Source organism: Myotis lucifugus, unplaced genomic scaffold, assembly GCF_000147115.1.
Source record: "Myotis lucifugus unplaced genomic scaffold, Myoluc2.0 scaffold_105, whole genome shotgun sequence".
Taxonomy (NCBI): Eukaryota; Metazoa; Chordata; class Mammalia; order Chiroptera; family Vespertilionidae; genus Myotis; species Myotis lucifugus.
The window spans coordinates 1,137,190-1,165,106 of NW_005871153.1; the positions used below are offsets into that span (position 1 = coordinate 1,137,190).

The following is a 27,917-nucleotide window of genomic DNA, read 5'->3' on the forward strand; positions in this document are numbered from 1 at the left end:
CCCTCCAATTCTACTCCTATGAGGTAACCAATATCAAACCTTTTGATGTATATATACTTCCACATCTTTCTCTGTGCTCGCAAATATGTGAATGAGCAGGTATTCTTTATAGAATGATGCTCTATACATAATACTGTAACTTTTTGGCACTTATCTATATATGAGAAACATTCCTTCAATCAATCATAACTCTAATTCATTCTTTTTAATAGCTGTATGTTTTTATTTTATAAAATTAACAATCATTCAAGTACTCCCCTATTGAAGAACATTTATGCTATGTCTAGGTATTTGCACTGTGCTGCAATAAATGTTTTGCATATATATCTAATTTTTTTTCCTATAGGCTAGATTTCCAAAAGTAGGAATGCTGGGTCAAAAGGGTATATATATTTTGTTTAGCTTTTCTGTTAACACATTTATTTTCTCCCTTAATAAAGTGAAAATTGAGAAAATACTTAAAAATTAAAAGGTTTTTGGGCCCTGGTTGGGTAGCTCAGTTGGTTGGAGTGTCATCCTGATATGCTAAAGTTGTGGCTCCCATTCCTGGTCAGGGCACATACAAGAGTCAACCAGTGAACACATTAGTAAATGGAACAATGAATCAATTTTTCTGTCTCTCTTTCTCTCCCCCCTTCCTCTCTCTCTCTAAAAAAATCAATAAAAATAAATATTTAGGGGAAAAAAAGATGCTTTGTAAAAACACCCCAGTGTTAACACATTGGCATATATTTCCTTCCAGTTCTCATTTTCTATACATGTTTTTGTTAATTTTATTATACAGATGTGATAATACTAAATTATGTCTAACCTTTCTTTTTCTACTTAAAACTGTAACAAATATTTTCTCCATGTTATTATGACTTTGTAAGCAATATTTTTAACAGTTTCATAATATCATCCATCAAAATATAGACTCTCTTTGATTCTGTAATTCCACATATACTGAGTCAACCAAATGGAAAAATAAAAGATTCAGACATTTGATGATGCATATTTACATACAAAAATGTACATGACACATTATTTGCTATAGCAAACATTTGGAAACAAGCTCAATGTTCAAACTCAAGGAATGGTTAAATAAGTTATGGACCAGTACATATGTAATAGTGAATAGTATAAAATTAAAATCAGGTGTGTATCTTTTCATTTTCATAAATAACTTTTTTAAAGTTTTACCAATTTATTCTCCCACCAGCAATGTATACAACTGCTCATTTTCGTGCTTCCTTGCCAACTATAACTGTTAAATTTATAATAGTAGCTATTATAATAGTAGCTATTATAAACTTATAGTAGGCATTTACTAACTATGTGCCAGGAACTATCCAAAGTGTTGTATATGTATAAATTAATCTAATCTTCATAATAACGCCACTACTGAATTTATCACCAATACTAAGGCACAAAGGAAGAGTAACAAATTCAAGGAAAAACAATTCCACCTATGCAGACAAGATCAACACTTTCTCACTCTGAGTACTCAGGGTTCTTATAAAGAGACTTTTGTCTTGGTCCCAAAGCATTTCGATTGCGTTGAATGTCTTAAAGCAATGAAAATCTTTGGAATTAGTTGAAAGGCCCTGGAAAAGTAAACTTCCCTCAACATGCTTTTTATTGTCACTTGTTATTGTTCAGGAATTTTCAGTGAACTCAGTCTTAAGAAAGACTACTATAGCCCTGGCTGGTTTGGCTCAGTGGATAGAGCATCAGCCTGTGGACTGAAAGGTCCCGGGTTCGATTCCAGTCAAGGGCACGTGCCTGGGTTGTGGCTCGATCCCCGGTTGGGGGTGTGCAGGAGGCAGCCAATCAATGATTCTCTCTCATCATTGATATCTCTCTCTCTCCCTCTCCCTTCCTCTCTTAAATCAATAAATATATATTTTTTAAAAAAGAATACGTTTTCACATGCAACTTCTTTCCAATTTGCTGTGCGTGAGTCACTAAGATGAATAAAAATGTATTTTTTAAAAAAAGACTACTATATGATAGGAAGAATATTCTTGGTATATTGTACATACAGATAACAGGAGCCCAGAAACTTGAATTATTGTCGGAGCAGAACTAAGAATAAAACCCAAATTTCTGACTTCTATCTATCCTCCCTGAGAAGCACAAATTTTACTTGTTTTAGAAATCAAGGACTTGTGGTAAGTTTTATAGCACTTTAAAATGCAACAAAGAAAACAAAATTAGTTTTACTCTGACCTGTCAATGATATCATAGAAATGCGTTTTGTTTTCCCTCTCTTCATTCAAACATGTCAGGAGATTGTTGAAAGTGCCTGAATTTTGCAACTCCTGCATGGTATCTGCAATCACATCACTGAGAAATTGCCTGTAAGGAGAGAAAAATATAAGTTAATAAGATTCATATTTCAATACATTCACAAAGGGCTACAGAAGTCACACAAGTTAAGACCCAGAAGGAGATCTCATCTCCTCCCCCTATACTCCCCCTCTCCTCCCAGTGGGGGGGGGGGGGGGCTGGAGGGGGGGCGGGGAAAGACCCAGAAGGAACATCATATCTAAGTTGGAATTATTTCTGAAATGCCAATGTAGTTTAGTGTTAGAAAATCTACTAAAGAATTCATCACATTAATAAAGGCAAAAGGAGGAAAAACCATATAATCATTGCAATAAGTGCAGAAAAGGCATTTGGCAAAATTCAACATACACTTATTTATAAACAAACAACAAAAACTCTTAGAATACTAGAAATAAAACAGAACTTTCTTAACCTGAAAAAGTTTACATACCAAGGACTGAGAAACATTGAATGTACAATTAAAAACATGTAAAGTATACATATTGTTTTTTTGTTTTTTATTGATTGATTTGAGAAAGAAAGAAACATCCATAATTTCAGAAAAAATAAATAAAGAAAGAACCCACATTCTAGGAGTGATGGGTTGGAAATGTGGAAAAAAAAAAGAAAAGAAACATCCATCTGCTGCCCCACTCATCCATGCATTCATTGGTTGCCTCTTTTATTTTTTTTAATATATATTTTTATTGATTTCAGAGAGGAAGGGGGAGGGAGAGAGATAGAAACATCAATGATGAGAGAGAATCATTGATCGGATGCTTCCTGCACACCCCACATTGGGGATCGAGCCCGCAACCCGGATATGTGCCCTGACTGGGAATCGAATCGTGATCTCCTGGTTCATAGGTTGATGCTCAACTACTGAGCCACGCTGGCTCTGCCACTGGTTGCCTCTTGCATGCGCCCGGCCAACCAGGATTGAACCCACATATTGGGATGACACTCTAACCAACTGAGCTACCCAGCCAGGGCTATATGTATTGCTTAATAATACACTTACATACCTAACAAAAGAGTCACACCCAGCTGGCATGGCTCAGTGGCTGAGCATCAACCTATGAACCAGGAGGTCACAGTTCAATTCCCGGTCAGGGCGCATGCCCAGGTTGCGGGCTCAATCCCCAGTTGGAGGTGTGTAGGAGGCAGCCAATCAATGATTCTCTCATCATTGATGTTTCTATCACTCTCTCCCTCTCCCTTCCTCTCTGAAATTAATAAAAATATTTTTTAAAGTATCACAATTTGCAAAAGAATAATTCAGAAGACAGTTTATCTGTGGGGGAAGCACGACAGTGCTGGGATCAAAGGCTTCAATTATATCTGAAATTATCTTATTAAAAATAGAAAGCCCAGGAGAACCAAGATGGCAGCGTAAGGTACAGACCTGTGCGTGCTGCCTCCCACAACAACATTGAAACTACCAACTATAAGACAAACAGCTATCATTCAGAAACATGAGAAAGCTGGCCCAGTGGAAGCTCTACAACTAGAAAGGAAAGAAAGAAGAGCATTGAGATTGAGTAGGATGTACAGAGGTGCTAAGAACAGAGGTACGGAGTCGAGCGCCAGGCGGGCTGCAAGTGGATGTGCAGTTTTTTTCAATCGGAAGGGGTTACAAACTCTCGAGTCCACTGAGCTTGTTTGGGGCGGGATTCTGAGGTCCCAGACCCCTACGGGGAGAAGCGGGACGGCCTTGCAGCGGGTCGGAGAGTGAGGGTGGCTTTCTCGCGGAGCTGCTCGCCGGCACTCGGGGACGCGGAGACGCGGAGTCACGGAGAGGCGAGGAGTCTCGGAGACACCATTGCTCTTTGCTCCGCCCTGGTGATTCCCAGAGACCCCGCCCTACTCAATTTACATCCCCACCCAAGCTGTGCCAGTGGCACAAAAGGAACCACCTGCGCTTTTGCAGCCTAACCCAACAAACTGTAGATTTCAACTCCTCGCATATATAAGGGACACACTCAAGAAGCAGAATCAGGTTCGGAGGAAGCTGGAGCCGGACCCAGCTGGACCGGCGACATGGAACCGCTGTACCAGCAAACGCACAAGAAAGTCCACCAGATCCAGTCTCACATGGGACACTGGGAGACGGCAGACAAGCAGTCTGTGCACTTAGTAGAAAACGAAATCCAAGCAAGCATACTAGATATTCAGCCAGCAAGAACGCCTGGAGATTTTGTCTAGCAAGGAGCTGCCCAACAAAAGACAGAATGCCAAACTTCGTGTTGACCAGTTAAAGTATGATGTCCAGCACCTGAAGACTGCTCTCAGAAACTTCCAGCATCAGCGATACACAAGGGAGCAGCAAGAGAGACAGCGAGAGGAGCTTCTGACTTGCACCTTCACCCCCAACGTGGGATGCAGCACCCCCTGCGAGGCTGCGACAGCCCCTGCGAGGCTGCGACGGCCCCGGGGAGGCTGAGACGGCCCCTGTGAGGTTGAGACGGCCCCTGTGATGTTGAGACGGCCCCTGTGAGGCTGAGACGGCCCTGAGAGGCTGAGACGGCCCCTGTGAGGCTGAGACAGCCCCTGTGAGGCTGAGACGGCTCCTATGAGGCTGAGACGGCCCCTGTGAGGCTGAGACAGCCCCTGTGAGGCTGAGACGACCCCTGCGAGTCTGCGCCGGCCTCTGGGAAGCCGAGAAAAATACACATGATCTCACTCATTTATGGATAATAAAGACATTTATGGATAATAAAGACCATTATAAACTGATGAACAAAAATAGATACAGAGGCAGAGCAGCATTGAACAGACTGTCAAACTACAGTGGGAAGCCTGGGTTGAGGGGGGGTGGTAAGAGATCAACCGAAGGACTTGTATGCATGCATATAAGAATAATCAATGGAGCCCTAACTGTTTTGGCTCAATGAATACAGCGTCGGCCTGCAGACTCAAGGGTCCCAGGTTCGATTCCGGTCAAGGGCATGTACCTTGGTTGCAGGCACATACCCAGTAGGGAGTGTGCAGGAGGCAGCTGATTGATGCTTCTCTCTCATAGATGTTTCTAACTCTCTATCCCTCTCCCTTCCTCTCTGTAAGAAATCAATAAAACATATTTAAAAAAAAAGAATAACCAATGGACACAAGACACTGGGGGGTAGGGGAGGACGGGGGAATGTCAAGGTGGGGGGGAAAGGAGACATATGTAATACTCTTTGTAATACTTTAAGAAATAAAACAAAATTAAATTTAAAAAAAATAGAAAGCTCTAAAGCAATCATGGCCCTAGCTGGTTTGGCTCAGTGGATAGAGCGTTGACCTGCAGACTCAAGGGTCCCAGGTTCGATTCCAGTCAAGGGCACATGCCCGGGTTGCGGGCTTGATCCCCAGTGGGGGGCATGCAGGAGGCAGCCAATCAATGATTCTCTTTCATCATTGATGTTTCTATCTCTCTCTCCCTCTCCCTTTCTCTCTGAAATTAATAAAAAAAATATATTAAAAAAATGAAATGATCACTTATGTATTCACATGTTAAAGCAATTTAAATACTTAAAATTTAAAAAAATAAAGCAATCATGGTAAAATGCTAATTTGATGTTTATATAGATAAGTTCATTATTTTATTCTTTGCATTTTTCTTCACTTTTGAAATAGTTTATAAGTTTGAAAAGTTAAATCATTTTAAATTTACAAAAAAGAAAGACCCTAATAAAACCCTCACATTTTAGAGATGAGTAAACCTAGGCTCACAAAGGTTAAACATGGCTAATTTGAGATAAAGCTAGAACCATATAATCCAGGTTCCTGACTCCTAGTCCATTGCTCTTTATATTCTCTTAAGTAGAAAAATTTTAAACTGCTATTTAATGTTCTGATATAGAGTCAGCAAGAATTACACTTACATAGTAATGTATTAATAATAATTCACATAAAAAGATTCAATAACTTTTTTTCATAATAATTAAGTATATTGAAGTCAAGAATCTGAAAAGCTATGAGCCTCATCCTGAGAATGAAAAGGGCATTAATAGTAAACACCTTTCTGTCATGTCTGCAAATCTGAGCCAGACTGATTTTAACAAGAGACATTACTCTACTGGTGAGGGCGTAATGCAGGGGTCCGCAAACATTTTCAGTAAAGAGACAAACAGTAAATATTTCTGGCTTTGCAGGCCATAAATTTTCTGTTACAACTACTCAGCTCCGCTGTTGTAGCGTGAAAGTAGCCATAGACAATATGTCAACAAATGAGCAATGCTGTACGCCAATAAAATTTATTTTCAAAAACAGACTACAGGCTGGATTTGGCTAGTGGCCCGAGGCAATTACTACAAGCTCCCACTTACCAAAAATCCTTACCATAATGTTATCCCTCTCTTTTTTTTAATGTTATACCATGTTTTATTTATTTATTATTATTATTATTTTAATATATTTTATTGATTTTTTACAGAGAGGAAGGGAGAGGGATAGAGAGTTAGAAACATCAATGAGAGAGAAACATCCATCAGTGGGGATGTGCCCACAACCAAGGTACATGCCCTTGACCAGAATCGAACCTGGGACCCTTCAGTCCGCAGGCCGGCACTCGGTCTACTTAGCCAACCCGGTTAGGGCTGTTATACCCTCTTTTAAACATAACAGGCTTTTTTGTCAGCAAGTCGGTTGACAACAAAAACTGAATAATGAGACAATGGAAATTGAGACTGTCTTTAAAAACCCACCAGGATTAAAACATTAGCTTGAAATTTGGCTACTTTGATGATGTCTCTCTCTTATTAATGGATAAAGCATCGCAATAGATATCAATTTATGCCGGGCACTTGACTGAAGCCTCATTTCTAATCCTCACACTAATGTTGCAAAGTTATTCTAATTTTTAAAAATTGCAAACAAAGACTCAAGTCAATACTATTATCAGCACTCACTTTGGATACAAGAACCATCCAGAAGGGAAGAAGGCAGCCAGCCACCCTAGCACTCATTCTTTATCCACCCAGAAATACTTACACTTCCAAATATGCTCTCCTTCCTTACCTATCATTCTGAATTTTTTTCAGTGTTTCTGTAGAAATTACGGACTGCCTTGCAGGTGTTTGGAGGACAAGATCTTGCACTTTGTTATATTCGTTGGCCAATTGTCCTCCTTGTCTGATTTCTGGCAACTTGGGTTCTTCTTTTGACATTTTTGGGACCACTGGAGGGTTTTCTGGGCTTTTTTCTTCTAAATTCATTTCATTGTTTTTCTTCTAAAAACAATAAATGATTTTTTATGTAACACAGATTTTTAAAGAGTAAAGAAACAAAGCTATACGAGGGCCTCTGCCTACAGTTTTACCTCATTTTTGTCTAGGAGAGAAAGGGGAACTGTAAGGCCTAGGAAGCTGTTTTTCTGATAGCCCTAGTTTGCCTCTTCCTTTATGCATAGGCATCTGGGAAAGGAAGCAATTGTGTCAAACTGATTTACTGATTAATAGAAATAGGAATTTTTAGAAGAGAACTTTAAGGAACTAGCTAAGTATCCTATCTAGTCCAGTCACTAATATTTTTACATAGCATACATTATGTACAAGATAGGGCATTAGACTATAAGGAGAAATAGTATTTCCTGCAAGGGATCTCTTTCCAACCTTAGGTCCATTACTTCGCTTCTGATAGAGCCCGGTATGTTAGTATAGTTTCATCATTCCATTCCATGTTTCAAACAAATTAAAAAAAAATCTACTTGGAGATGTCGTTATCTATAAAAGTGACTGTAAAAATGGGATAATGCTAACTAACCTTTCAACTCCAGGTTGTTATAAGGTTAAACAATGTGAAGTCTTTGAAGGAAAAAAAATCCACATATATACTAAGATTTTAAAATGTATATCCCATGCCATATAGGGTAATGGCATAGTAACATTTATGAAATTGAACAACTATAGTACTATGAAGTAAAAACAAAACATTATTTTAGGAGACCCATCATTTTTAAAAAAAAAATTTTTATTGATTTCAGAGAGGTAGGGAGAGGGAGAGAGAGAAACATCAATGATGATAGAGAATCATTGATAAGCTGCCTCCTGCATGCCCCACAGTGGGGACTGAGCCCACAACCCAGGCATGTGCCCTGACCAGGAATCAAACCATGACCTCTTGGTTCATAAGTCAATGCTCAATCACTGAGTCACACCAGCCGAGCAAACCTTTATTATTTATACTTCTATAAAATCATAAGCAGAGCCCTAGCTGGTTTGGCTCACTGGATAGAGCATTGGCCTGGGGACTGAAGGGTCCCAGGTTCGATTCCAGTCAAGGGCATGTACCTTGGTTGTAGGCACATCCCCAGTAGGGAGTGTGCAGGAAGCAGCTGATCGATGCTTCTCTCTCATCGATGTTTCTAACTCTCTATCCCTCTCCCTTTCTCTCTGTAAAAAAAATCACTGAAAAATATATTTTTAAAAAAATCATAAGCAGAACCTCTGTTAAGTCAGAAAATTTTGTAAGTGAAGATCATTAGCCAGAATAAAACAGCTCAAAAGTTGTGTTCTTTTATTTACTTAAGTGGTGACTACTGCTGAAGGCTATTTATAAATTTGGGTTTTTCATTCTTTCTTGAATTTCTATGATGGCAAATTACCTTTTTTTTATGCCTGACAGTATCATTGTTACGTATAAGACTTCATCTTGTTAACTGAGTATCTTTTTTACTCACCTGAGGATATTTTTTCCATTTATTTTTTTAAAAATATATTTTATTGATTTTTCTACAGAGAGGAAGGGAGAGGGATAGAGAGTTAGAAACATCAATGAGAGAGAAACATCAATCAGCTGCCTCCTGCACACCCACCACTGGGGATGTGCCCACAACCAAGGCACATGCCCTTGACTGGAATCGAACCTGGGACCCTTCAGTCCGCAGGCCGGTGCTCTATCCACTGAGCCAAACCTGTCAGGGCTCCATTTATTTTTTAAGAGTGGAAAGAAGGGAGGGGTTAGGGAAGAAAAGGAGAGAGAGAGAAAGAGAGATACATCCATTGGTTCTCTCCCACATTCACCCTGACCAGGGCTGGAAATTGAACCTGCAACCCAGGTATGTGCCCTTGATGGGGAATCGAACTCAAGACCCTTAGGTGCATGGGCTGCAGCTCTAACCACTGAGCACACTGGCCAGGGCTATTTCTTACTGAAGGAGACAGTAAGTAGGAAGGAAACACTACTCTCCTCTGTACTATTTTTAACTATCTTAATTCATGAACCAGAACATGCATTGAAAGGCTTAGTTCTTGGGTTTCTAATCTCTTTGCCATTCATAAATTGATAAGGAAATTAATTTGTTATAAAATACCTATTAATATCTATTAAGGTTATTTTTTTTAAAAATATATTTTGATTTCTTACAGAGAGGAAGGGAGAGGGATAGAGAGTTAGAAACATCGATGAGAGAGAAACATCGATCAGCTGCCTCCTGCACACTCCCCACTGGGTATGTGCCCGCAACCAAGGTGAATGCCCTTGACCGGAATCGAACCTGGGACCCTTGAGTCCACAGGCCTACGCTCTATCCATTGAGCCAAACCAGTTAGGGCTCTATTAAGGTCATTTTAAAATTACCCCAAAACTCATAGAATTTTAGCATTGGAAAGGACCATATAGATCATTTACTTAAAACTCCATCACAATTTACAAATGAGAAAACTAAGACTAAGAAAGTGAAATGAATTGCTCATAGCACACAACTAAACTGCAAAGGTCTCCTGACTCCAAATTCAGTCTTCTTTTAAAATTTTGTGTAAACTTTTTAAAAAAATATTTTTTTATTAACTTCAGAGAGGAAGGGAGAGACAGAAACATCATTGATGAGAATCATTGGTTGGCTGCCTCCTGCACGTCCCCTACTGAGGATGGATGGAGCCCGTAACCCAGGCATGTGTCCTTGACCTGAATCGAACCCGGGACCCTTCAGTCCACAGGCCAACGCTCCATCCACTGAGCCAAACTAGGTAGAACTAAACTTTTAAACTTCATTTTATCTTTTAAGTCTTTATTGTTGAAACTATTACATATTTCCCCTTTCTCCCCCCCACTGACCCCATCTAGCTGCCCTCCCCACCCCCACCCCAGGGCTTCACCACTCTATTGTCTGTGTCCATGGATTATGTTTATATGAAAAGTTTTAAACTTAAAAAAAAAAAGCTTTACAAACCCAGATTATAGATATAATAATTTTTAAATTATAAGGAGCAATTAAAGGGAATTTTATCTAGTCACAATAAATATGGACTTCTTGTTCAGTTAGACATAGAAAGCAATTTACCTTCTCATTTATGTAGCAATTTTCTTCTTTTTGTATTTATTGATTTGAGAGAGAGAAAGAGAGAAACATTGATTTGTTGTTCCACTTATTGATGCATTCATTGGTTGCTCTTTGTATGTGCCCTGACCCAGGTTGAAACCCGCAACCTTGGTGTGTTGGGATGATGTGCTAACCAACTGAGCTACCTGGCAAGGGCTGAAAGCAATTTTCATTTGTCAGAAATAAGAATATATTGTGTACCAAAAAAAATTACAAAGAATATATTCTATACAGATTATATAATGTTAATTTTGCTAAACTTAATAAAGATGTATGTGGGTTATTTTTTGTTTGGAATCATTATTATCTTTGTCGCTCTTTATAGACATTGGTCCACTTCCACATGGAAAGTAGGGAGCATCTATTTACACTTAATATTCTATAATGATATAAACCATAGTTACTGAAAAAAATTTTTTTAACGTTTTTTTAATACTCAACCAAGGATATGCTTTCTTATTGATTTTGAAGAGAGAGGGAGAGGGAGATAGAGAGGAACATCAATTCAAGAAAGAAACATTGACTGGTTGCCTCTTGCACACACCCCAACAGGGATTTGAACCTGCAACTTGGGTATGTGCCCTGACCAGAAATCGAATCTGAAAACAACGGAGCCACACTGGCCAGCAAACTAAAAGATTTTTATATTCATGGCCCAAAATGTTCCCTCAATATGTTTCTGTGTGTATAATTACAAGCATTTATAACTCCACAAAGCTAGTTTCTTCTTAAATCACTGTATTTTTATTTATTTATTTAAATTCTTTATTAGTTAAGGTATTACAAATGTGTCCTCCACTGTAGTATTTTTAATATCCACATTAGACCAAATGTGGATCATCAAACTTTCAGAATAAGTTAAAAAACAGCTATCCTCTGTCAATCAGATGCAGTTCTAAATCTAAGTGACTGCACATGCACTTTCATAGTTTAGGGCTGCTCTAAAGTTTAAAATCTTTTCTCTTGCTTCAGAGATATTAACATCAAAATAAGCCACTGCTCATAGTATATAACAACCCAAATATAATTTTCACCTATCCTGTGTAAGGAAGTTGAGCATTTAAAAGTTTCTCTAATAAGCCCTAGCCGGTTTTGCTCAGTGGACAGAGCGTCGGCCTGCGGACTGAAGGGCCCCAAGGTTCGATTCCGGCCAAAGGCACATGCCCGGGTTGCAGGCTCAATCCCCAGTAGAGGGCGTGCAGGAGGCAGCCAATCAATGATTCTCTCTTATCATTGATGTTTCTATCTCTCTCTCTCCCTCTCCCTTCCTCTCTGAAATCAATAAGTATATTGGGAAAAAAAAGGTTCTCTAATAAACTCAAGTGCTTTTTCTCAACATAAATTACACAAACTATTCTAAATGTTTTACATTTATTTCAGTGCATTATATTCAAATACTAAATGGAATGCAATTATAATTAATATTTGAGCATATTATGAAATCTATCACACAAATCAATTCATGTCAATATACTTTACTATAAAACAACTTCACAGGCACACACAAAATAGAGAACAAAATTTGCTTTTTAAAACAAATTTAAAGTATACTATCTACTTTAAATTACACTATTTTCACAAAACAGCCAATTTCCAAACCCCTTTTGTATCTCTGGCATAAAGGAAGTTCAATCCACTCGAATCTTCTGGTTTGTCATCCTATAAATGATGCTATCATATCCAGGATCCATGTTCCAAATATTGTAAGAGGTGATAATCACAGCCAAGGCCAAGGAGACCGTTACCCAAAGTACCATGTTGAAAACCACTGCATACTCAAAATTATACTTGTATGCAAGGTTATAGGGACTTGATGGGTTCTTCTCTTGTTTTGTCTCAAGGATAGTCCTTGTCTTCCTCACAAGTGATGTGTCGTATGATCTGACAGTCACTAGCTCTACCACTGCATTCCCATCATAAAGACTATACATGCCATCTGCAAACTTTTGCAGAGCATCAACAAGGACCTTAGAAGCATCTCTGAATTGCTCAGAATCTTCTCCGTAATGTTTCCCAATTTCATCCAAACCTGCCAGCTCCAGTGAATATAAATCAGGAGAATGATCCTTGGCTAGATGCTTATGTCGAGACAGCAAACTTGAAATATCACACAGAACTTGCAGTTCAGAAAGAAAGAGCAGATCAACTTCACTGTTACTACTCAGAGAATTGAGGGGAAGTGAATTAAGAACAGAGTTTTCTTGAAACAGGCGATTGCGGAGCTGTCCTAACGTTACTGAAAGATCTTCAAAAATTGAGTTGGCCTTCCCCACCATATACACTCTTTCCTCACTGGGAGCCAACTGCAAAACTACAGGACTTTCTTGAGAAAATAAGGAATGAATGGAATTTGCAACACTGTCAAGACTAAAAGGAACTGCATTCTCCAAAGGGTAGGAAATGACACTGCCTGGGGGTAGAGCGAGTTTGTCCACTCCCTTCACTATCACCATAACAGTCGCCTGAGGACGATGGAATAGGTTACCCACAGCAAGTCCAGGCCAAGAAAGTTCTTCTTCCACAGAGAAGCCCATGGCTAATGCAGCCACGTCTGGGATTCGCTCTCCTGGTATAGACCAATTTCCACTGCGGAAAACAACATACTCTGGTGATCTTAATACACTAAACTCGTTCCCCAAAACACCCGCCACCAAGGACAGAAGCATGACGAGCACGGCCATGGTTCCCCGCTGGCCACAGCAGTGCAGGGCAACACGCAGGGAAGGTGAGCGATCACCGCAGCGCCAGGGGGTGACACGGTCCAGCTGGTCCCGACTGCCGGGGACCGCCCCATCGTTGCCTCCACTGGGACAGCTGCCGCTTTCTCCACCAATCGCCAGCTACCAATAAATATGTATTTGTATTTAAAATTTTTATTGTATATGTACAACCTAAGTTATTAAAATTAACAAGAGTTTAATAACTTATAAATCTTTTGTACACTACCATGTTGAATTTTTTTATAACTAAATACGTGCTTTGAGTAGCCCACAGCATCACTGAAAATGTAATGACTGACACAATAATGTGGCGGATATTCAGAAGGGCAGATCACAATATATTCTGAAATGACAACACAGTCATTTTAAAAGATTAAAGCAATGTTTAGAGGGTCCAGCAGTTGAATTTCCTCCACCTAGTGTTCAGTTAGCTTTTAGCAGCTGAGAAATATACATGGGACAACTCAGTAATTTGTCTGATCTCAGTGCACATACTGTACTTATACCTATTTAACTACAGGCCTTTTGAATAATGCCAGCATACTGGAAGAAAAGGATATTCTGGCTGGTAATGTACCTTGAGATATGGCTATTTCACTCCAACTGAGAGTCCATATTTCAGGTGATTATTATAGCCCTTATCTGAGATAAAGATGCTATTTCCCATGTTAAATTTAATGACATAGATACTGTAAATGGAGAAATAAAAAGAAAAAATAGATTCAATGAAATATACCATGGTGCTACTTTGTCTTCTTTCATACTGAACTGGCATGATGTAGTTCAGAATAGAGAGCTGGTCTGTGGTATCTTCCAGAACAGCAGAGATCCTCAGTACATCTAGAATGGAGAGTGCCTCTATGATTTCTGGGATGACTTCTATGTCTGCTTCTTGAGCTGTTTCTTCTACTACAACACTAGGTGGTTCGCCTGTCACTGACACCATCACCTCAGGTTGCCAAGGTTTTGAAGAAAGATCTGAGGCTTCCAGTTGGCTTCCACAGAAAAAATAAAGAAAAAAATAAGTCAGCCACCAAAGGTTTTAAAGTTAAACTCAAAAGCACAGGTAGCATGTAGACTGGCTCCTATGAAGTCTATATTGTCATATAATATAACCAAGATGAACAAAAGTAGGAGTTTTGCATGTGATTCTGCTAAATACCTCAGTGACATTTTAACCAACCATAAGCAAGCAACTTACTGTTTAACGAAGTTATGTGATCCATGCAATTTGGCTATGCTTAACCAATTTGAATTAACTTTTTTTCTAGCAACATCTTTAGATGCTACTAACCAAAAGTGCCTCATGATTAGTGAAAAACAGAATGTGGTAGACAATTTCCAAGTTGGCCCATATGATTCTCACCTTCATGCCCTTTTGTAATCTCCCCCACATTGAATAGGACTAACTAACCTATGTAACTAAAAGAATATTGTGGAGTCCAAGGCTAGGTTATAAAAGGCTAGGTGCAGGCCCTGGCCCGGTAGCTCAGTTGGTTAGAGCATCCTCCCGATACATCAAGCTTGCAGGTTTGATCCCTAGTTAGGGCACATACAAAAATCAACCAATGAATGCATAAATAAGTCAAAAAACAAATCAATGTTTTTCTCTCTCTAAAATCAATAAAATAAAAGACATTGCAGCTTCTCCCATATGCTGTTGTATCTCTCACACTGTGGGAAACCAGCTGCCTTGTCATGGAGACTCTTAAGCAGCTCTGTGGATAAGTTCATGAGGGTGAGAAACCAAGGCCTCCTGCCAACAGCCAGCATCAACATGCCAGCTCTATAAATGAGACATCTTGGAAGAGGATCCTCCAGCCTCAGTCAAGTCATCAGATGACTGCAGGATTGGCTAACGTCAACCTTTTGAGGGACCCCAACCCAGAACCACCCAGCTAAGCTGCTCCCAAATTCTTGACCCACAAAAACTGTGTGAAATAATGTTTATATTTTAAGTAGGTAAGTTTTGGAGTAATTTGTTACATAACAATAGATAAGTAATTCACAGAAATTTAATGTAAGGGGCAATTTAAATAAATACACACAAAATAAATTGAAATTTTGAACATACGCTTCCATTCTTCTTAAGTTAGCTTTGTTAACTTCCAAGGTACATGTATAATCTCACAAAAATGAAGTCAGCTAAAATGGGAAGAAAACATTGAGATTAGTTTGAGTATTGAATGACATTTAAGTTATTTCTATGCTCTTCCATTCTGAGAAAATTAAAGAATTACAAAAGCTGTAGCTTATCCCATCTTTTTACTGTTAGAAGTTTTAAGTTTTAGAGATGGAAGAACCATCATGAGGTGAAGGTCTACTAGGTCACCAGCTTAATTATCAGTAGGTAAATGCAATCTTTGAGTCTGTTCTTAAGGTAAATTAATATCCAACATGGTTTTCATACTTTGTATTATATTCTGATTTTTTAATTGGTAACCTCTATAAAATCGATTTGCTTTTCTGTTACCTTGATTACTAAAATATTTAATTAGATTAATCTTTCCCCTGATCTGTCAGATAGCAGAGTTGATTCCATCTGGACTTAAAGAACACTCGAGACTACACTTAAAAAATCACAGCTACCAAGATGTTAACCCTCCTCGGTAAACTAGAGTCCTTTCTGCTTAAAAGAGCTTTAAATTTTCTATGGAGAATTTTGCTCTGTACTGAATGAATAGTGAATGGTAAGTTTCCAGTGTGGTTTTGTTCACAAAAAAAGTGATCCTAATAAGGGTGGTACAAATGTCTCACACAACGAAATTCTCATATGCAAAAATTCCAACATATGAATCAGAATGTTTATGTAAATTTTAAAACAACCATACTCCAAACTAGCCACATTTTCTGGTGCAAGGGCAGTCTTGAGGAAGCAGCATGGCGTTAATAAGATTTTGTTCTTTTGTCGTGTTGTTTATTTTTACATTTTTTCAACTTGGGGCCTAGGTCCATGTGCTTCACATAGGTAAGATAGAGCTATGCTTATAAGTTTCCACTACTTTTGTTCTGTTCTAGCTTCTCATTCCTCAGTGCTAGAAACCCAGGAGTCATTCCTGCTTCCTCCTTCATCTTGACATCAGCATCCTCCAATCTAAACCACACCAAGTCCTGTGGATTTTACCTAATATTACCATATTCTCTAACACCATGCTAGATCATGTTGTTTCTTGCTTGAACTACCCTAATTGCCTCCAAATTGGAAGTGATCTTTTTTATTTAATATATTTTTAATTGATTACTCTAGCGAGAGGAAGAGAGGGATAGAGAAATAAGCACCGATGAGAGGAACATCATCAATCAGCGGCTTCCTGCACGCCCCCTACTGGAGATTGGGCCCACAACCTGAGCATGTGCCCTAACCAGGGATCAAACCAGTGACCTCTTGGTTCCTGAGTCCCTTTTGGTTTCTGGGTCAATGCTCAACCACTGAGCCACACCAGTCAGACTGAAAATGATCTTTTTATATATATTCAATATATATTTTGTTGATTTTGGAGAGGGAGGGAGACAGAGAGAGAAATAGAAACATCAATAATGAGAGTGAATCATTGATTGGCTGCCGGTTTGGGGCTGGAAGTGATCTTTTTAAAATGAAAAAGTGATCTTTTAAAATTGAAAATCTGATAAGGGAAGACAAGGGTGGGTGGGAAGAGATGAAGCAAAGAACTTGTATGCATAACCCATGGGCACAGACAATAGTGGGGTGAAGGCCTGGGGCAAGGGAGGAGGGCTCGGGCTAGAAGAGGTCAAAAGAGAAAAAAAGGGGACATAGGTAATACTTTTAATAATAAAGACAATAAAAAAATTCTGATCATGTCCCATCCATGGTTTCCCTTTGCCTTAGGACAAAAAATAAAATTCTTAACTTTGCCTATAAGGCCTTCATGATCTGTTCTTTCCCTTATCTATCTGGCGCTGTCTTTCTTTTTGCTCTCGTGGCTCTCATCTTGTAAAGTCCCATCAGGCAGCAGTTTAAATTAGTGCCATTTTGCTACCTATCTGCCTTTTGCCCCTCTAAATGTAATCTCCATCACTTCCTGTGCCCTGGGATTCTAATCCACATGGACTGCCTCATGCATCAGTGGGAAATTTCAAAAGAGATCCAAAGAGTAGGATTGTAAGGTCCCGTGTTTATTCCCCCGGACCACCATTAGTCGGCTGTTTCTCTGTCAAAGGCCATGGCTCCTGTCAGGCAACCCTCTCCATATTGCTCTCTCTTGGGGGCTCAGGTAACTTCTTCCCCGTGTGCCTGGAGCATGCATTATCCCTTGCAGTTTCACTCTTGCTGACACCTTTGTAAGCAGACTCCTTATTAAATTCTCTTCAACTCTGCTAATCCTCTCCTTCCAGGACAACACTGACACAATGACCTATAATGACACACACACATTTTATATACAGTATATATGTAAATACACATCTATGCACATAACTGAAAAAGTTTCATAAAATAATTTACCTGTAGCATTTGTGATACATTCTATTTTTCATTCTATTGCATGGGCCTTAGAAAAGGATTATAATGATGACCTAATGGGTGACCACCTGCAGTCTGAAAATGCCTTGACTGACACTTCTGCAAGTGACACCTTCCCTTACTCCTCCATCCGGCTGGAGCAGGATTCCTCTGTGCAAGCACGGATTTGACTACACTTTTATTTTCCTGCAACACTCTCTTCACACTTTGCAATGTTTATGTCCGTTTCCCCCACTAGACTGTTAAGTTCCATGAGATCAGGAACCATGACATTGATGCTCACTATTGCATCCCAAGTTTCAGGCACCATGTTCAATAAATATTTGTAAAATGAACGAACAAAGGAATCAAACTCACAATGCGTTATTCCTCCGAGGAGTACTTTTCTAATACATTTAATGCTGGAATTGTTAGCACATTCTCTCACAGTGAGTTTCTAGTATATTTCTCGGATACAGAAAATCAGATGGGGGGAGTGGGCCATAAAGGCACATAAACTCTATCCTGATGTATATTTATAAGCATCTGACTTGAAATAGGACTGATATACATCTATCACATAAAACTCTGGAGTCATCCTTTACTCTTTCTCTCTCACTCCTTATCCATAAGCAAACCTGGTCAGCGTTACATTTAAAATGTACTCGGAATATATTTTGCTCCCCCTACTAGAAAGTCAACTCTGTGAGGGCAGATCTCTGTTGTTTTGTTTACTGCAACGTCCTCTGAGCCAAAAACCAAGCTTGGTACAGGGGAGTCGTTCAATACACGGTTCGATAAATGAATGGATCCGTAGGGTAACCCAAACAAATGTGCGATAATCAGGAAATGAAAATCTCCGACGTCCATTAATCTACATCAAGCTTGTCTCTACAAGTAATTACTCAAGACCTATTACTGGGCGCCCAGTTTGCATGGCAGCTGAGTGAGTTCTCCCTAAAAAGGAATAAGGCTTTTTTACAACAAAAAAAAAAAAAAAAAAAGCCTTGTTTTCTCCTTACCTCGGGGACAAAACAAAGGATGAGGTGAGAGCTTAAGTCATTTCTGGGAAGAGAGAAAGGAGTACAGGAGGAAGGAGGAAGGGGAGAGGGGAAGGCACAGAGAAGAGCTCCACCTTCGTGCGACCGGCCTCTCTCCTCCAGGCTGGGCTCCGAGGCCCCGCTCGCCCTACTCCCGTGTGGTAAGAGCCAAAGACACCCCCACGTTGGCGAATCAAACCTGAGGTGCCCGAAGCGGGGGTGACGTCCTCCGGCCCGCCTCACTTTCTCAGCCGGCCTCACTTTTTCCACCTACCGCACGCGATGACGCAGGAGCCCAACCACGATGTTTCTATGGCAACGCGGGGCTTTCTGGGACCGTTGTTTCTCCTCCTTTAGCTGGCTACCGCTCTGCCTGCCTCTGCTCCAATATCATACACGTTGCAGCTTACAAAGCTGAAATTACTTAGGGACACAACTGTGAGAGTGCTTTTGAATGTGGCTGGTTTTAGTCAGAAAAGGATTTCCCGGATCTGTGTTTTCTTTGGGCGGTTGCGGAAGATGCCTAAACTGAGGGCGGGGCGGAGAGGTGTTTCTCCCAGAAGGCCACGCGGCGGGGCCTTGCCTTCCTTTTTCCGCCATCTTGGACCCTGTGGAGGTGAGTGGAAGCGCTGCGGCTGAAGTTTAGGGGTAAATAACTGGAGTGGGTTCCACCACATCTCTCGGAGAGGCACTGCTGGGACACGGGGGCTCTGCCAGGCGTTGATTTTGATGGGTCCCAGCAACAGGGAGGACGGGATGGAGGAGATGTGGGGCCGATGGTGCTGGTCCCCTGACGCCCGGGAGACGGGTGCTCCCGTAGTCAGAGTTGCTTCCTGGGCCCGTACCTCGTGAGACAGATGCACTTTATCGTCTGCATTCACCTTTTTGAGACAGCGGCAGCTTTTGGCGGGGTTCTTTTCGTTGGGTCCCCCTGCAAACCTGGCTTTGTCTGTAATCTCTAGCCTCAGTGTTCCTTTCCCATTCATTGCTTAAGAGTCTTGTTTTCTCCGTGCTTCTCTGACTTGTTGATCTTTCTAGTGATCGTGACATGAGTTTTCTTAGGACTTCCTTTAGGAGTTTTCTAGGGGTTGCAGGTGTACCGTCTTGCAACTTTCATTTTGGAGTTTACTTAGTTACCAGGCATTCTCCGACGTTGGAGCGTCTTGCCTGACGGCGCTTCATGTGCTTGCTAAGCAGCACAATGACGTCTCCCCGTGCTCTGAACGGGACATGCCGACAGGTTTAAGCCTTAAACTTTAAGAAAAGCAGGAACTAGGTGGGGAACGTGCGTGGCAAGAATTTAAACTGCTTCTTTTTTGTTTAAGGCCTGCTGGGAACAGGACTTCTATAAGGACCAATATGTCTGGAAGGTATGCGTTTTTAACATAATCGCTTTGTTCTTGTCGTTTTTTGTTCATTAGGCATGGACCTAACTAAAGGCGAACTGGAAACTAGTGCGGGGGTGGGGGGTGGATTAGATGTTTGCTGTGGATAACCGGTGGATGGGGTCATTCCAAGTCAAATCAGACTGGTGGTTTGTTGAATTTAAACGAGATCTTGCAGCAGTTTGTGGCTGATACATATTCTGTGTGTCCTAGGCTGTGGTCCAAGGCCATTTTTGCTGGCTATAAGCGGGGTCTCCGGAACCAGAGGGAGCACACGGCGCTTCTTAAAATTGAAGGCGTTTATGCTCGAGATGAAACAGAATTCTATCTAGGCAAGAGATGTGCTTATGTGTACAAAGCAAAGAAGTAAGTTTATAGTATGGTTATGTGTATTGAGTTGTTTGAGATTTGTTCCATTTCCCTGTTGAAACAGGAGTACATTGGTACTGTTGTGGCTTCTACTTTGGGACGTTTAGGAACTTAATGGGAGGTTACAGATACAGAAGGATGTTACTTTTGAGGGTAGTGCTGTATTTAAGTATCTCCTGCAGTTAATCACAGCTGTTCGTTATTTCACGGAAGGAGCCAGCTCTTTATATTATGATATTAAGATTTTATAGAGTGCTTTTCCTGTATCTTAATTCATTTGGTTGATTTCCTTGAAATTATATTTCATATACATACTTAAAGATGTATGTCTCCAGAGCATCGATTCTCTATCCTGGGTTCTTAAGCCCATTCCAGACCAATTAAAATCTCTGAGTACATGCTTTCATCTTTGTCGTCCTTTTCTCCTACAATCAAGAGTGATCCTTTGACTTATGTCAGGTCATCTGTACATTGTTCAAGCTCCCATGTCATAGTAAAAGCCAAAGTCATTAAAATCTATGCTTTCAAGACTGTTTCTACTCTTAATCTAGCTAGGATTCACCTCTTGGTCTCGTCTGCCTTGTCACAAGCAAAAGACACACCTCCTCAGTCTTCATTACCTTCTTAGTGAGACTTTCCTGATTTTAAAATTTGATGCATACAAGTACCTCAAACTACTTGATCCCCTTTCCTTCTTTCTTTCTCAATATTTCAAAAGCTCTTAACCATCTTACATTCTATATTTTAGTTACATGTAAATAAAGGCTATATACTTTGTTATCCTCTGAAAGGAATTTGTTTTGTAAACTGCTGTATTTTACAAAATTCCAAACAATTGCATTGTGTCTGGCGTATAGTAGGTATGCTACGAAGGTATTGAGTGAATGATGCCGCCGGCTTTTATGTAATGACTTAAGTGGTTAGCTAGGGTTAACCACTGGTCTATGTCACTTAGAATTTGTACCACATAATAGTACGTACTAATTGCCTGGGTTCTCACGGTTTTTTTTGTATTCCCTGTTAAAATCAGCAACACGGTGACTCCTGGTGGCAAACCAAACAAAACCAGAGTAATCTGGGGAAAGGTAACTCGTGCTCATGGAAACAGTGGAATGGTTCGTGCTAAATTCCGAAGCAACCTTCCTGCTAAGGCTATTGGACACAGAATCCGTGTAGTAAGTACAATTATAAGCAAAATACTTGTTAAGTCAAACTAAGCTCAAGGTGTTGGACTTTGGTCTCTAAGAACTTTTTTTTTTTTTTAATATATTTTTATTGATTTCAGAGAGGAAGGAAGAAGGAGAGAGAGATAGAAACATCCATGATGAGAGAGAATCATGGATCGGCTGCCTCCTGCAAGTCCCCCACTGGGGATCGAGCCCACAACCCGGGCATGTGCCCTTGACTGGAATCGAACCTGGGACCTTTCAGTTCGCAGGCCGACACTACCCACTGAGCCAAACCGTCCAGGGCTCTAAGAACTTTTGTGATTATAAAATGTTACTAGTAAGATTATGCTACAGAATTAGTGGCTCCTGTGTAAATGTATTATGGAACATAAAATTCTTGACATTAGAAGGAAAGTGAAGGCACAATTTTCAAGTGAATTGTGCCTAGATTTCAGATTTTGCTTAAGCTTTGTGGAGGGAAATAATATTTAAATGAATAATTTTCTGCCCTGGCTAGTGTGGCTTGGTTGGAGCATCATTCGGCACCAAAAGGTAGTAGGTTCAATTCCCAGGTTTGGGGTTTTATGCCTGGTTGGGGCATGTGCAGAAGGCAGTAGATAGATGTTTCTCTCTGTGTGTGTCCCCTCCCTTTCCTCTAAAAAAAAATCAGTAAAATAAATGAACAAATTTCTGGCAAAGACATGTATTGGACATTAAATGAAGTGGCTAGGAAGTTAAAAATCAACATACCACCCTAACTGGTTTGGCTCAGTGAATAGAGCGTCGGCCTGCGGACTGAAGGGTCCCAGGTTCGATTCCAGTCAAGGGCATGTACCTTGGTTGCGGGCACATCCCCAGTAGGGGGTGTGCAGGAGGCAGCTGATCGATGTTTCTCTGTCATCAATGTTTCTAACTCTCTATCCCTCTCCCTTCCTCTCTGTAAAAAATCAATAAAATATATTTTTAAAATATAAATAAAAAACCAACATACCATTTACTGGCATAATTCTTAATATTTCCCCATCTTTTCATCATGACAGTTTTATTAGATTAGGTGCTAGTTTTATTTTGTGGAAGAAAACTGATGTCTGCTTTTGTTAATCCTCACCAGATTTTTAAAAAATTTATTTTCATTGATTTCAGAGAGGGAAAGAGATAGAAACATCAATGATGAGAATCATTGATGGGCTGCCTCCTGCAGGCACTGGGGATCAAGCAGGAAACCTGGGCATGCGCCCTGACTGGTTCAAAGGTTGATGCTCAACCACTGAGCCATGCTGGCTGGGCCCACAAAATATTTATTTTTAGACAGAGTGGATGGGTGGGGGAGAGAGAGAGAGAATGGCCCTGGCTGGTTTGGCTCAGTGGATAGAGCAGTGGGCCTGAGGAAGGATCCTGGATTTGATTCCCAGCCAAGGGCACATGCCCGGGTTGCAGGCTCGGTCCTCAATGGGGAGGCAGCTGATCAGTGATTGTTATAATTGATGTTTCTCTCCCTTTCCCTTTCTCTCTGAAATTAACAAATTAACGTATTTTTTAAAAAAAGAGACAGAGAAACATTGCCTCCCTTATGCACCCTGACAGCACCCCGACCAGGAATAGGGAATGAACCCAAAGCCTTTCAGTGCAGCAGTTAGTATCTATTTTTCATAGTCATGGCCATAGTCTTGGGTCACCTGGGGTACATTGAACCCTGGTGAGCAGTTAGAGGTTTCTTATCAAAGGAAGTTTTCTTATTGTCATTAGAAGAAGCAAAATTAAATGGACTTTCAATATTCTAGAATGTTCCTTAATCAAAACACGTTCACCTAAAAATTGAAGGCCATAAAAACTTGGTTCCTCCCCCTACCTACATATAAGTCATTGGATGCCTTTCAGAGATGAGTAATGGGACAATGGGAGGACATTTATTCATATTGTGTTACTAATGACATTTGTAAATTTGTATATATAACATGCACCTAATGACATTTTCTTTTCTCCCCTTCAGATGCTGTACCCCTCAAGGATTTAAACACTGAAAATAAATAAAATGGATTTGTTTTCTTGTGTTTTGGTCAAATGGCTTGAAATCACTTTGCCCCAAATTCACTTGCTATGTGCTTAAATGGTGGCAGTTATCAGGTATTTTCAGAGTATACAAGGAAGTCAGAGGGCTGTATGTAGTGATGATTACAGAGATTTAAACAACTGGATAGGAATAATGTATCAGGCCTTATAGGTTAAGGGAGAGAGGAGACAAGTTAACTGACTGGGGACAGTGAAAAAGAAGTACTTTGGAAAGTGATGGAGTACTTAAACCTAGCCCCTGATAAGCTTTTGGAGAAGTGGAGACATAGCATATTCCAGGAAGTACAGAAGCCAATAATTTTAGCCAGTACAGGTAAGCACCATGATACTTTTCTAGATTTGCACCTCAAAATGAATCCACAACTTCCTTGTAACAGTATATTTCAACTTTGGTACTGCATTTTACTAAATATTCTGGTAACCGCCTCCCATGTTAGATTGAGAGTCGGTGAAGAAACTTATCTTGATCTTTTAAAATAACTTAAAATAGTATGCACTGTTCAATATAGATTGGGTGGAAAACTTTGACTTAAAAATGGTAGTTGGGAGAAATTTGAATGGAGACTATATTGATGGTATTGGCAGTGTGCTGGATAGGCAGGCATGAGATATCCTTGGCGCTATGACTGGACAAAGCATTCCAGTGTATCACAAGTGGAAATAATTTGTATGTTGAAAATGTCAAAATAATGCCGCATGCCTCCATTATCTATGTGTGTGGGGTGGGGGGGTCGGGGTTGGTATTGCCTCATTAGTGTAACTTTATTTGGCTCTGTTTTAATATAAAAGTGCAGGATTGAGATATTTTAGCATAATAAGGAAATTAAGCAGGGCTGCAGAATATTTTAAATCCCAAAATGTTGAAATAAAAGTTTGAACCAAGTTAATCAGTTTGTAATATGGTGGTTGTAAATTGATGCAGTAGCAGCTAGTGCTTTATTAACAAGTCTTTTTTTTTTTTATTGATTTTTTACAGAGAGGAAGGGAGAGGGATAGTTAGAAACATCAATGAGAGAGAAACATCGATCAGCCGCCTCCTGCGCACCCCCCACTGGGGATGTGCCTGCAACCAAGGTACATGCCCTTGACTGGAATCGAACCTGGGACCTTTCAGTCCGCAGGCCAACGCTCTATCCACCTAGCCAAACCGGTTACAGCTATTAACAAGTCTTGACATCCCATGGAAATAAATGGAGTTTGCCAATCAGCCCCTCTTAGTATTTGGGTTTCCTAAATAGATGCTGGGAAACAATTAGTATGCTAAAAATGCATTGTGCTGTGAAAGACCTTTGAAGAAGAGGCTGTAGGAAAGGATTAGCATTGGGTACTCATAGCACCTAATCTAGGAAAGGTTTGCTTTAGTCCAGTGGTGGTCTTTAAGCCAAATTTGCTGTTGGAAGAGTCCATGTTTCACAGAAATGGGCTAGTATTTATAATACCTCTCATTTGACTAACCTCAATATAATGGACTAATTTGGGCAAGGGGGGATCCCTTTAAAGCCGAAAGTCCATTATATAGTAAATGGTTTTCCAGATGCTTATGTTAAAAAATTGATTAGTTAACCTGTTTCTACTTACATAGACAAGTTTGTGCAATTGAAATTAATTATGTATGAAAAGTTTACTTTCACAGGAAACTTTTCTATCTATATATATTACAGTAATTTTAAATTTATACTGAATAAAGTCTAGTAAATTCACCAGTCACTGCAAGTAAACAAATACACACGGCTGGGATGTGGCTTAGTACATGTCAGAACATCAGGTCAAGTGCTAGTCACTCCCTGAACATTGTTTATTTATGAGTAGTGGCTCGTGGATTTACATATGTAGCCTATAGTTGTAGATATGTAATATTTATGTTGGTGAAATTACTAGTGTCTTTTCTACTATATGGCCTATTTGATAAAATTTGTTAGAAATCAAAACCTGTTAATTATAAACAAATTTTGGTTAAAAGCATTTTAAAATTAATAGGGTGTTAATTTTCACATACTACATATAGGCCAGAATTTTTGTCCATTAAAACCAAATTCTATTAAATCAAGGTCTGCAAAATTGAGAGTTTACTGTATCGGTATTCTTGGGGTGGTCAGGGATAGAGGGATTGCTTGAGGCATTTGAGAAAAAGGAAATGACAAGTTTTATGGGGAAGAAGGCATGTGAGGAACCATTCAACTATATAATGTGACTAAAAACTATTGGGAATAGGAAAGTATCAAAAACTAAGATGCCAGGTTATGCAAGGTCTTAACTGTACTAGGGATTTTAGGCCTACTATACTTGTATGTACTAGTAATAGTGTCATTAAAGCACTTGATTGACAGGGTTGACCAGATTCATACTTTAGAACTCAGTAGGAACCCAGCATAAACTGAAGGAAACCCAGGTAGGGATTACAGTTTTGTTTTGTTTTTTAATTAAATCTTTATTCAGATTATTACAGTTGTTCTTTTTTCCCCCTATAGCTCCCCTCCACCCGGTTCCCACCCCACCCTCTGCCCTTACCCCCTTCCCTCCCACTGTCTTCATCCATAGGTGTACGATTTTTGTCCAGTCTCTTCCCGCACCCCCCACACTCCTTTCCCCCCCAAAAATAGTCCACTCCCTTTCTATGCCCCTGATTCTATTCTATTCACCAGTTTATTCTGTTCATCAGATTTTTTATTCACTTGATTTTTAGATTCACTTGTTGATAGATATGTATTTGTTCATAATTTCTATCTTTACCTTTTTCTTCTTCCTCTTCTTAAAGGATACCTTTCAGCATTTCGTATAATACTGGTTTGGTGGTGATGAACTCCTTTAGCTTTTTCTTATCTGTGAAGCTCTTTATCTGACCTTCATTTCTGAATGATAGCTTTGCTGGGTAAAGTAATCTTGGTTGTAGGTTCTTGGCATTCATCACTTTGAATATTTCTTGCCACTCCCTTCTGGCCTGCAAAGTTTCTGTTGAGAAATCAGCTGACAGTCGTATGGGTATTCCCTTGTAGGTAACTGACTTTTTTTCTCTTGCTGCTTTTAAGATTCTCCCTTTGTCTTTTGCTCTTGGCATTTTAATTATGATGTGTCTTGGTGTGGTCCTCTTTGGATTCCTTTTGTTTGGGGTTCTGTGCGCTTCCTGGACTTGTAAGTCTATTTCTTTCACCAGGTAGGGGAAGTTTTCTGTCATTATTTCTTCAAATAGGTTTTCAATATCTTGCTCTCTCTCTTCTTCTGGCACCCCCATAATTCAGATGTTGGTACGTTTGAAGTTGTCCCAGAGGCTCCTTACACTATGTTCATATTTTTGGATTCTATTTTCTTTTTGCTTTTCCGGTTGGGTGTTTTTTGCTTCTTCGTATTTCAAATCTTTGACTTGATTGTTGCGATCCTCTAGTCTGCTGTTGGAAGTCTGTATAATATTCTTTATTTCAGTCAGTGTATGCTTAATTTCTAGTTGGTCTTTTTCATAACCTTGAGGGTCTCACTAGATTTCTTGAGGGTCTCACTAAATTTATTGGCAGTCTCACTAGACTTATTGAGGGTCTTACTAAATTTATCGGCAGTTTCTAGAAAATTCTTGAAAAACCTTATAAGTGTGGTTTTAACTCTATATCCAGTAGTTTGCTTTCCTCCATTTCTGTCATTTGTGACCTGTTTCTTTGTCTCTGCATTTTTTATGCTTCCCTGTGTTGATAGAGTGGCTTTCTGTGCTAGGTGTCCTATAGGGCCCAGTGGCTCAACCTCCCCAATTACTGGTGCACCCCTTTGTGGGCTTTGTGCAGAGTCTTGTTGTAGTTAAGCCTTGATTGTCGTAGGTATCACTGGGAGGAATTGACCTCCAGGCCAATTGGCCATGAGAATCAGCTGTGTCTGCAGTGGGAGAACTGTGCTGGAGACACCCTTACGGGCAAGACTTGCTTCAGTGGGGCTTTGGTGCTCACTGAGTCTGCCCCCTGAGTGTGTCCCTTATGCATCTGAGGAGTAGTGATCTGGATGGTCCCACTTTGACCACTGGGTACACTGGCTCTTGGATCTAAGGAGGTGCTAATTTAGCCTCTGCCTGAGGCTACCCACAGGAGCTATGGAGAGATCTGAAGATTCCTCTTCT

The 27,917-nt window shown here is 40.0% G+C and overlaps 2 protein-coding genes across 19 annotated transcripts in view; one reads left to right on the forward strand and one right to left on the reverse strand.

Moving 5' to 3' along the window:
• The window catches only part of IQCG (IQ motif containing G), an 85,192-nt gene extending 66,064 nt beyond the window's left edge, over positions 1–19,128 (reverse strand). For 2 of the 15 annotated variants that reach the window (XM_023757339.1, XM_023757338.1), the window contains exons 1-4: positions 17,795–19,128; positions 14,069–14,327; positions 7,312–7,523; positions 2,212–2,340 (exon numbers count right to left, since the gene is read on the reverse strand). In XM_023757339.1, coding sequence (XP_023613107.1) covers positions 2,212–2,340; positions 7,312–7,523; positions 14,069–14,327; positions 17,795–17,826 — 632 coding nt within the window. In that variant the 5' untranslated portion in view covers positions 17,827–19,128. Of the gene's footprint in view, positions 1–2,211; positions 2,341–7,311; positions 7,524–11,969; positions 13,453–14,068; positions 14,328–15,380; positions 15,478–17,627; positions 17,706–17,794 lie in introns of those variants that run through there. The other 13 variants (XM_014459259.2, XM_023757333.1, XM_023757340.1 and 10 more) reach the window with 13 other exon arrangements.
• Positions 19,129–19,323: 195 nt separating this feature from the next.
• Positions 19,324–23,805, forward strand: RPL35A (ribosomal protein L35a). 4 transcript variants are annotated; one of them, XM_006092831.3, is made up of 5 exons: positions 19,329–19,447; positions 20,157–20,201; positions 20,430–20,582; positions 21,616–21,760; positions 23,745–23,805. In XM_006092831.3, exons 2-5 carry the CDS (start codon positions 20,191–20,193, stop codon positions 23,766–23,768), a joined length of 333 nt encoding a protein of 110 aa, XP_006092893.1. In that variant the 5' UTR covers positions 19,329–19,447; positions 20,157–20,190; the 3' UTR covers positions 23,769–23,805. The 4 variants fall into 4 exon arrangements, with proteins under 4 accessions (XP_014314751.1, XP_006092893.1, XP_014314752.1 ...); XM_014459265.2 differs by lacking the exon at positions 23,745–23,805 and having other exon boundaries at positions 19,324–19,447; positions 21,616–21,817; XM_014459266.2 differs by lacking the exon at positions 23,745–23,805 and having other exon boundaries at positions 19,398–19,479; positions 21,616–21,817.
• Positions 23,806–27,917: the final 4,112 nt, after the last annotated feature.